At 38.2% G+C, this 11,651-nt stretch overlaps 1 protein-coding gene and 1 pseudogene across 1 annotated transcript; one reads left to right on the top strand and one right to left on the bottom strand.

Annotated features, from left to right (window-relative positions):
- Positions 1-4,320, bottom strand: part of LOC107574419 (threonylcarbamoyladenosine tRNA methylthiotransferase-like) — a 33,471-nt pseudogene extending 29,151 nt beyond the window's left edge.
- A 4,040-nt stretch (positions 4,321-8,360) lies between these two features.
- On the top strand, positions 8,361-11,451 carry LOC107574418 (patched domain-containing protein 3-like). The gene is made up of 4 exons (XM_016260859.1): positions 8,361-9,053; positions 9,357-9,484; positions 9,572-9,717; positions 9,800-11,451. Exons 1-4 carry the CDS (start codon positions 8,361-8,363, stop codon positions 11,449-11,451), a joined length of 2,619 nt encoding a protein of 872 aa, XP_016116345.1.
- The last annotated feature ends 200 nt before the right edge of the window (positions 11,452-11,651 follow it).

Genomic DNA, 11,651 nt, shown 5'->3' with positions numbered 1-11,651 from the left:
TTAATTAAACAAACAAACAGACTTACTGGGTGAGCAGGGTAGGCTATGACACCTGCCATGCCCAGCTGATGCAAAGAATATAATTTATATCTACACAGAAAAAAGCCCTGTCTAGACTCTGCCCCAGTATGAGTTGTGTTGAGCCAGTTTGTTTGACAAAAAAAGATTAAATGTAGTTGCAATAAATGCGTTAAGAATCCGTACACCTGCAGCAGTGGAGGACTATTATTCTGCTGCGTGATACTGCGGAAGAACTGATGACGGCACGGTTTGATCTTCAGCTGACCAATCAGCAGAACGGGGCGTTTAATTCCCGCCCACGTGTAGAAATCCAATATTCAAGCTGTTTATTAATTTTTCCACCCATGAACGAAAAACGAAAATTTAAGATGAATTTTCGGTTTTCGGTTTTTGGAAAAAAACAAAAAACGAAAAAGGAGCCGTTTTCTAATTTTTCTACTTTCAATATTAAATAAAAAAAACGAATGATCGAATGATACACGGATTTTCCAGCCTAATTCCCTTTAAATCCCAATATCCCACTGTATCCTTACCTTCAGATATACTTCATCCCAATACTGTTGCCACTTTTTAATCACTTTCTCCTTTATTACTGACTTTATTTCTCTTATACTATGTGATAGCTCTACTATTTCATCTTCTACTGCTTGCTTAGCTAATTTATCTGCTTCTTCAGTTCCTTTAATTCCCACATGGGCTGGAACCCACATAAACTCTACTCAGTGGTCGAACTGTAAACAAGTCAGTGGGGGGGTATGCTGTGTAGTGGTCTCTGTAGGTGTCTGTACCACGTATCTTGTGGTATGTCGGTCCTAGGGATGGGAAGATTCCCCGATTCGCTTGGTGCATCAGCATACATTTTTTTATTTAGTTATTTTAATGCTTTAAAGAGCTATTTTAGATTGTAATATTCTAATGTTCTGCTGTCTGTTCTGCAAACTATAAAAGGTACAGCTGTAATAAAACCAGAGAGAAAGGCTGTATGGCTAGAAACTGTGGTAATATCATCAACAGTGGTAATATCATTATGTTCCTGTCGGTCAGTAGAGGAGCTTAGCTTAGTCTGACAGTTAGCCTGCTTTAGACCAGGTCAGTTTCCCAGCATAAGTTGCCACAGTGACTAAGCTTGATCTAGGCCTATGTTAAATTTTCTTTATGGAACCAAATCATTAGACAATGAGTCAGACTAACTGAAATAAGTCTGGCTTATTTGTTTAACTTGTTTTATGAAACAGGCCTCGAGGCATTAAAAGTGATCATATTTTCTCCATTGCATCGTATTGCATCGAATCGCATCGTGTTGAATCGAATCGAATCGAATCGGATCGCACTGCATCGTAACAGGGCTGAATCGCACCGCATCGCTAACTGCTTCATATGTATCTTCAATGTATCGTATCGTTGGCTATGCTTCGAGATGCGTATCGTATCGGCCTCAGTCATGAGATGCACATCCCTAGTAGGTCCTGTAGCTAATTTTACGTAATGATTACAAAATTTGTTTAATTTAAAAAAAAAATTTTATTTAATGAAAAATTAGTCTTATTAAACTATTATTTATAAGCCTTTTTTCCCTTCTTGGGCCTAAAAATTGAGAAATTTTGGTCAATAATGATAATTAAACAATATTTTGCTAAATGTGTTTTTGTGCTGAAACCTTGGCTGGTTTAGGCCTGTCGTGGATAAATAATGATGACAATAAAACCACCAGTAGGTGGCAGCAAGCCCCTGTTTTGATAAATTATTTATTGAATCGTTCAAATCAAACGATTTGTTCAAAACGGCTGATTCAATTAGAAATGAAACAAGCCTGCGTCCCAATGTGCATACTGTCCCATCCTAAAATCTATGTGATATTAGTCATTTTCAATATTATTTAGGCAGATATGGTGGATAGTCCTAGTTGATAGTCCACTTTGGGACACAGGGAAAGTGTCCATCTGAATGGACGGACGGTTCAATCACTGGTTCATGCGATTCATTCAAAAACTGATTCATTCAAGCAATAAAACACCGTATTGCTATGCACTGTTGTACACAATTAATGGCATATTTGTGCTCGCGCATGTGCTGATATTTAAAAAAGTACATTGCTTGTGCAATGAATATAAAAACATAAAAACTCATACATGGGTACTTTTTCTTTAATTGCTTGAATTATAAGATTATTTTACTTATATTCTAACAGGCTTCATCGCGCAGTGAATGCTTTTGGACTCACAAGACTGTTTTTGTTTGGTTTTTGCAAGCTCCATGACTCGATAATGTCAGCTCTCCTATCGTCTCTCAATCCCTCACAGTTACACATACAGCACAATAACATTATGTCAGGGGAATCTTTAAATTCTCATGAAGGAAAAATCCTTCCTTTTCTGTTGTCTGCTTTTTAAAGAAATTCAAGAGTTCCGCTAGAACCATTTTGCACGAAAAATGACAAAAACTTGCTTCCGCTTGCTTCAGCTTGTTACAGAACCGAGTTCTGATTGGCCAATCGCTGCTATTCACCAAATATCTTAAGTAGATAATTTTAACATTTAATTTGCATGATAAGTTTTACATAATACACATTATTGATTCAAAGGGGATGGTGGTTTTACTGAGGGGATGCTTTTTGTCATGATTTCGTTTATCTCTACTTGCGTTGCTGCAATAGGTGTTGTTGGATTTGCCCCACAGCTAACTCTCAATGCTTGCGCTTGAATTCTGTCCAATTTCTCTAACTGAGATTTTGCAGCCAGCGCATATGCGATACTTCCATAATCTAGCACAGATCTTATCATTGCTGTATAAACTGTTTGAAGCGCCCCTCTATCTGCTCCCCACTCTTGTCCTGCCATACATTTCATTACATTTAAAACTCTTTTACACTCACTCACTATCTTATCAATATGTTCTTTGCATGTAAGTCTAGTATCCAGCCACATTCCTAGGAATCTAACTGATGTTACTCGTGCCATTTCTTTGTTATATACCGTATTGGCCCGAATATAAGACAACCCTGATTATAAGACGACCCCCCTTTTTCCAGATGTACCTTTTGGAAAAGGCTTTTTAAAAAACAAATCTTGTTTTTTCTCAGTAAAACACATTTTGTCTTCAATTATTTTCATATTGCGTATTCTTCCTATTTTAATTATTGTTTTGAAAGTATGGTAAAAACTGGTCAACTGTACCAACAATCACATTTAAAAAATATACACTTTTTGATATACCATTAAAAAACAAAAAAAAGGTAGCCCATCTGAATTAGGACATTTAGGCTATCCATCTAATAGTAGGTTGCTGAAGCCACGCCCACCTAGCTTGACGCCGGTGTCAGCAGCGGCAATCCACCTGTCACTCAAGTGGCCACGCCCTTAATTATGCAGAACTTAAAGGCTTAATATAATTTAAACGGATGAGTTATAAAAAAATTCACCTGCCTCACAGTTGTCATGAAGAGCATAATTAGCTATATAGACCAAAATAATTTTTTGAACCAGGCTGTAAACATGTTTTTTTCTGCTGTAAAGTTGGGCATTTTAACATGAGGAGTCTATGGGACCGACTCTCTTTTGCAGCCCGCCTCTAGCAGCCAGTCGATGAATTACAGTTTTAGTCACTTCCGTGTTGGCTTCTCGAGAGAGCGCGGGAGGGTGCCGCTTGATGACATTACGTGTTTTATGGCACACTCGTTTTATGCGGTTTTGGCACCACCTATTGTTGTGTGTGTATTATTGACATGTCAAAGTCTCTAGACCCTGAATATAAGAAGTTTAGGGGACCGACCTTCTTTTGCCGCCCGCCTCTAGCGGCCAGTCGATGAATTACAGTTTTAGTCACTTCCGTGTTGGCTTCACGAGAGAGAGCGGGAGGGTGCCGCTTGATGACATTACGTGTTTTATGGCACGCTCGTTTTATGCGGTTTTGGCACCACCTAGTGTTGTGTGTGTATTATTGACATGTCAAAGTCTCTAGACCCTGAATATAAGACGACCGCGTTTTTTCAGATGTATTTCCAAGAAAAAAACATTGTCTTATATTCGGGTCAATGCGGTATTCTTAACTTCCATTCACTGTCTACTTTCTTGTTAGAAAATATAATAGTTAGTGACTTCTCCACAGAAAGCTTAAATACCCATTTGTATGACCCTTTAACTACCGCATCCACAGCCTTCTGCATTTCCTCATATTGAACTTATTGTTTCTTCCTCTGAACCACAAATCCCCATCATCTGCAAACAGTGATCTTCCAATACTCCGATCCACTTTACTAAACATATCATTTATCATTATTATAAAAAGCACCTCATACACTTCCTTGACGTTATTATATTATATTATATTATATTATATTATATTATATTATATTATATTATATTATATTATATTATATTATATTATATTATATTATATTATATTATATTATATTATATTATATTATATTATATTATATTATATTATATTATATTATATTATATTATATTATATTATATTATATTATATTACTGTAGTAGCTAAAAATGTAGTAGCTCTAAACTTTACTATATGTTAATTAGCTCAGTTTCCTAAAAAAGGAAACCAATGCATAAAATGTTGGAGCAAAAAAAAAATAATAATAATTTGAATTGCATTTATCTTTATTTGTACCATCTGATATATTATACAAAATTATTTAAGATTCTATATTTAGTCATAAACATGGATTGTCAAAACCATTCAGTCACAACCCTTGTGGAAATTAACCATGGTTTTATTATAGTAAAAGTGTAGTAAGTGAAGTTGTGTTGCATTGATTACCATTTGTGTGGGCACAGTTTTACTACAAATACCATGGTTAAACTATGTTTAGTGTAGCAAGGCCATGGTGGTTAACATGGTTTAACTATAGTAACCATGTTTTTTTTTGTTTTATTTGTAGTAAAACCATGGTTAATTTTTGTAAAGGAATGAGAGCATGCAACAGGGCCAAAATTGTTTGACTGATTGATTGATGTTATGTTTTCTTTTCATTAAAATGCTTTGCCCCATTGTTACACAATCAGCTGAAAAAGTGTCACAGCCATCTGCTGGAGTGGCCATGACAGCCACCAGAGGGCACTCCTTCTGGATCATAGTTTGTTTGCTCTAGACTTCATTTCCCATCACCCTTTGCTCTGTCTATTGCTCTGGTGGCTGTCATGGGCACTCCAGCAGATGGCTGTGATAAAAACAGCACTACAAACTGGACTGGGAAATGAAGATGATCCCATAAAGACTTAGGAATTACTACACTCAAGCTCCAGGTTTTAGAGAGGCAAATTCCCATTACTTTTACAAAATGGATTGTTTTTGCTCAATCTTTATCATTCGGAATAATTTTCACAACTTTGACAGAAGTTTCCTTCACACTGTCAGCCCCAGTCGATGTATCTAAAATCTTATAAGAAATGCTGTCAACATAAAAGCAAACATGATTGATATGTGACTCAAAGTAGGCTATATACAGGATTTTCAGTTGTCAAATAGCCTAAAGAGCTTATGTAAATACCTGTGGCTGTCAGATTAGTTCTGCCTTCACTAAAGCAATAAATGACCATCTAGCACAACTGCATTGTAAAAATGTCGCAAAAGAGTTGTGGTAGTTCTTTTGCTTATAACCCTTGTATAACTTATTACTGCGAATTGTTAAAAGGGTTTTCATTCAATTTCTATACATACTTTCTTTATAAACTTTTTTGACATTAAATCTCAAAAGTGGGCAGTAATTACAACAGAATAATGTGTTTTCCAGTAATATAAAGACAGTTGGACCCTGCTGAAAATACTCGGCTCAGGCTGGTCTGGTTTGCTTGTTTAGAGGTTTGCACTTTGCCAGTGTCCATGCTTATAAGTCAGGCTCATCAAGTGCTCGTGGAGGAACAACTGTAAATTATTAACAGAAAATTATTTTAATGAATCAATTAAGTGAAGCATTTCATTCAGAAGGATGACACACTAAATATTTAATAGGATTATATAGTTAACAAAAAGTATGTGCTTGTTGAAGTAAAAAAAGCCCCATAAATTAAATATCGCCCCTTAAAGAAGGTCTTTTCTGACACTGATACCAAAGGCAGGTGGTAACAGTGTTGCCAAGTTGGGCTACTTCAACACTGTTGCCGCGGGTTGTTTTTCATGTCTGCGGGTTAAAGCGACCCCAATAACATGATATTTAGCCCAGTAGTGGTTTTTGGCACGGGCGAACCGGGCAGCCGCCCGGAGCGGCATTTTTTCATGATACATGGGGGGCGGCACGAGCAGTCAAAAAATAAATACAAATCCTCTGCGCCGCTGCCGCGAAGCGGTTTTCTATTATCTATCATTTCACTGTGTGGGGAGTTGGCAAATTGGCGCCCCTGGTTGCTGAGAAGGTGCCGTGCACAGAAGCTGTGTGAGAAGGGGAGCGGGGAGCGGGGCGCGGCGCGGGGGACAGTTCACCTCTGGGTCTCTCCCAAATGGAACGGACAGGGGGGGTTGTGGCGATCCACTGTATAGAGCAATACTCTAATGGAATTAGTGGGCTAAAGTCAGTCACACCTCGACTTTCTTCCAAATAACGCACATTTCATTCATAATATTATAAATACAGGCCTTTAGTTCCTGAACATTTTTGTTTTTCTGAATTGTGTGAAATGGCTAATAAAAATAGGTAATACAAAACGATTATGTGGTCACAGAGGTGAATTGGTTTAGTCTTGACTTCTGGTCGTGAGTGACAGTGTTTGGGGGGATCATGGGAAATCTGTTGATTGTCGAGTGCCAAATAAACACAGAGATGGACAGGAAAAGGTCAAAGCCATCAGGTGCCCAATTTAGAAAAAAAAGAAAAGAAGAAGAGGAGAAACGAGCAAAAGATAAAGGTATGCAACTATGTTCTCTCTGTATGATTATTACGGTATCCATGTCATGAATGAAGGGCTAATATTAATTGGTGGGTATAACTTAAGTTTGTTGGCCTTTTTGCTATGATGCTTGCTATGCTTATACAACAATAATTCGGTTTTAACTCAACAAACTAGAGATCTAATTTCACCATAATATTGTGCTTTGCAACAACACTGTTACAAGTTCAGTTATTATTTATTTCCATCAGTTGGGTTAATGTTAGGCCGTGTAATTAGCCAACGGAATTTTCAAATCTGTGTAATTATAATTTAAATCGGACTACTTTTCAAATTGTATTTCATAAACCAACATCTCAGACGTTATGTCAAAACGTGTTTCAAATCAAAAAATGACTTTCTGTTACAGAACAGGGCATAGATTTCATACATGTCCACTGTAGAGGACATCAGGACTTAAATTATGTTTATCAGGCATTTTGGGAGACACAACAAGTGAATATGGAAATAAATTATACATCAAAATTCCTATGAAATATTAGATATTATTATTAAAATGTTGCCAATTATTACACTTATTTTTTCATTAAATATTGCTCCAAGAACACATTAATATGCAAATTAGATACAGTGTATAGATACATTGCATTGAATGGGAATATTAATTTATGGCCATTTTACCCTCATATTGCATAAAGTAAAATGGTGTATCAATTCATTCCATTATATCTTTCATAACATAGTTGAGAATCATCTTTATACAAATTTTGGTTAAAAAAAATCCTGAAACACGAAAAGTTATTGGTGATTGAAAAAAAATCCCATTGTTTTTGCCCATACATATAATTTCATGTCATTTTATATTTTAAACAACTGAGTCCTAGTGTCCACAACAGAGGACATAGCATAACATATGAATAAAATATTTTTCAAAAATGTTTTTTTACCATTTGTTTCTTGATGACATGAAAAAAAACAAAATTCAAAAAACTTTTTATTTCTGGGTCTCAGGAGGACATAGCGTGTAATGACAGACATTTAGCGTGTAAGAGCATGTTTATGTAAGCCTCCTATTATGTTTTAATACGCTTTTGGCTTTTGATTTCAATGTCAATTGTAAATCAATTGCAATTTCAGGGGCACTTCTAAAATATTTTGGAGCATCCTCTGCCACTGGTCAGGATGAGCCACCCAACTTTGATATAACTGTTTATGCAGAATTTAGTAAATTTTTTTGGGGCACTCAAAGGGGGTCTCGCCCAGGGTGTAATTCAATGTAGAACCGCTACTGATTTAGCCCCTGGAATGCGAATTTTACTGGAAGATCCCCGGCGAAAAACCCTGGGTGGTAAAGAGAAAGTCTGTTAATAAATAACCAATAATTTGTTAATGTGTAACAAATGAGTTGATAGTGTTCAGCTCATGATATCCCTGAGTGACTGTAGACGGAGGAGATGTAGAAGAGCAAGGCATTCACTGCTGAAGCGTGTCTGGAGGATGGCGAAGTGTAAAGCTGACTGCATCGAAAGGCCTTTGTCTCTGGCCTTTCAAAAGCTTGGTAGTGTTGTTGGTAGATATCCATACGTGTTTCTTTTATTACCTTTATTTGTAGCTGCTGCCCTTGGAGCCGGTTTTATCTTTCTTCAGGAAAGGGAGGCAAATGATATTGAAGACCAGTTCACACCCGTCAATGGACCTGCCAAGCTGGAGAGGACGATTGTGGTGGAACACTTCCCACCGTCTGAAGATTTTTCTCAGTTACGGCTCACGTCTGACGGAGCGTATGGCTCTCTGATCATCACAGGCTTGCATGAAGAAAATATATTAACTGAAGCAGCTTTTGACGACATTTTAGAGTTAGACAGACGAGTGAAAAATATAACAACAGGAAACACTTTTGAAAATCTTTGTGCCAAAACAAAAGGAAACTGTTTGTCAAATCCAATTTTAGACATTATAGATTACAATGCTACTCAAATAGTTTCTTTAGCTATAACATATCCGATGAATAATGGCATGTTTTTGGGAACAAGAATCGGCGGTGTACAGCTAAAGCCGGATAGTTCAGAGATATCCAGTGCAAAAGCGGTCAGGCTTTTTTATTTCCTAGACGAGGAGAAGACAATGGAAAACTCTGAGTGGCTCAATGGCTTTCTAAAACTCCTGTCGAACTATACACAACAGAAAACAGTAAGTAAAAATGAATAAATAATGATTGTGAGTTATATTTATATGCATACAGATGCCTAATTGTGTGTTTAAATGTACCTCATTTGACATTTATCTCTTATCTCTAATAAGTCAAGCACCAATAGTCGTTGACGTAGCATTTCTAATATACTGATATAATGCACCGAACACACACATATTTGCTTACCTTTCTGCCTTGTCATGTCCTGTCATAATTTGTCATAAGTATTTTGCATTGTTCTTCGACACAATGAAACACATTTATGTATGCAGTACTTATACTGAATTTTTTCATTTCTACAGGTCCATGTGTCTCACTTTACATCAATATCAAGACAGAATGAGTTCGAGACCAATGCAGACTCTGTGATCCCGCTCTTCTCTGTTACATATTTCCTGGCCATTACCATTTCAATTCTGTCTTGTTCGAGGTATCGTGAAGTATTAAAAACGTGTCAAATAGGCACGTGTACCTGTCACTAGGTGTCTTTATCCCTACAGCATGTCTCTGTCCGCAGGTTAGACTGTGTCAGGACGAAGGTGTGGGTGGCTGCGTTCGGCGTCGTCTCCGCCGGGTTGGCTGTGTTGGCCAGCTTTGGACTGCTGCTGTTCTGTGGGATGCCGTTTGCCATAACCGTGGCCACAGCCCCGTTTCTGATTCTCGGTCAATAACATTCATTCATTTCTTCACCTATTGGTGTCTCACAGCTGATGCTGACAGGCTCACAGTCTCTGCTTTCCTGCAGGTGTTGGTGTTGACGACATGTTCATAATGATCTCCTGCTGGCAGAAGACTGAAGTTGATAAAGCCATTGAGGTTCGCTTAGCAGAGACGTATAAGGAGGCCGGCGTGTCCATCACCATCACCACACTGACAGATGTGCTGGCGTTCTACATCGGCCTCCTGACGCCGTTCCGCTCGGTTCAGTCTTTCTGCATGTACACCAGCACAGCTCTTCTGTTCTGCTACGTCTTCAACATCACCTTCTTCGGCGCGTGTCTGGCGTTCAACGGGAGACGAGAGAAAGGCAACAGACACTGGCTGACCTGCATGAGAGTCTCAGAAGCCAGTGGTGATGCTAAAGGGTGTTGTGTTGGTGGAGCTTATGATAAAAACACACGTAAGGAGTTTGAAATGCCAATGGATTCATTCTTTAAAAACTTTTATGGCCCTTTTCTGACAAGAATGTGGGTTAAGGTTCTTGTGTGCCTGATCTATGCCGGGTATTTGGCAGGCAGTATCTACGGGTGCTTCCAAATACAGGAAGGTCTAGATCTGAAACATTTAGCGGCAGATGGCTCATATGTTGCTGATTACTATGACAATGAGGACGAATTCTTCTCTGATTTTGGTCCTAATGTCATGTTAGTTATACAGGATGAGCATTTCCAGTACTGGAACCCAACTGCTCGTGAAAGTCTTGACTTGTGTTTGGACATTTTTCAATATCTGACAATGGCAGACTCAGACCTTCCACCTATTTCTTGGCTTCATGTATATGTGCAGTTTGGGATGAATTCTGGTTTTGATGTAGACAATGAAACACAATTCAAAAGCCATTTAACTGCATTTCTTAATTATTCTGATTTTAGCCAGGATGTTAATTTCACTAACAATCAAATTCATGCATCACGTATGTTCGTTCAGACGGTGAACATCCGCACTGCGATCGATGAGAAGAACATGCTGAATGTGTTTAGAGAAACCGCAGACGAATGTGGAAAGTTGCAGACGCCTGTGGATCTGATAGTGTACCACCCCGCATTCATCTATTTCGACCAATATGCCGTCATCATCACTAATACGATCCAAAATATAATAGTTGCTACATGTGCCATGTTAGTCATTTCACTCCTGCTGATCCCGAACCCGCTCTGCTCTCTCTGGGTGACGTTTGCCATCGCATCTGTCATTGTGGGAGTGGCCGGTTTCATGGCATTATGGGATGTTAGTTTAGACTCCGTGTCTATGATTAATCTTGTTATCTGTATTGGGTTTTCTGTGGACTTCTCTGCTCACATATCCTACGCTTTTGTGTCAAGTGAAAAATCCTCAGCCAATGAGAAAGCCATAGATGCCATCACTAAACTGGGCTATCCGATCGTTCAGGGAGCCGTGTCCACTATCGCTGGTGTGGTGGTGCTTGCGGCTGCTAAAAGCTACATCTTCAGGACCTTCTTTAAAATCATGTTCTTAGTCATTCTGTTTGGGGCCATCCATGGCATCGTATTCATACCTGTGTTCCTGACCTTCCTTAGCACTTGTGGCCAGACATGTAGTAACAGCCATGAAGAGAATAAAGAAAATCTGCGCAGTAGCACAAATGAACCACAGGCAGAAACAGATATGAGCAATTCACGCACCAGGATAGTGGAAGCTCATACAGATCACGACTGAGATGGTCATCTGGAGTTCATCATGTTCATACTGTTTTCACAGCTCGTTTGGTTTGTGTTATTGCTGCTGTGTAAATGATCTGTTCATCAATAAAAGTCACTTAGCTTTATATTTTATGCTGAGAAAGTAAAATACACAAAAGGTTTGTTAACAGAGGTTAATAGTTCAGGTATCAACAAACAATGAACAACAATGGTTTT

Source organism: Sinocyclocheilus grahami, unplaced genomic scaffold (genome assembly GCF_001515645.1).
Source record: "Sinocyclocheilus grahami isolate Dianchi unplaced genomic scaffold, SAMN03320097.WGS_v1.1 scaffold2219.1, whole genome shotgun sequence".
NCBI lineage: Eukaryota > Metazoa > Chordata > Actinopteri > Cypriniformes > Cyprinidae > Sinocyclocheilus > Sinocyclocheilus grahami.
Note: the sequence above shows the minus strand (reverse complement) of the source record. Positions and strands in the feature narration are given on the sequence as shown.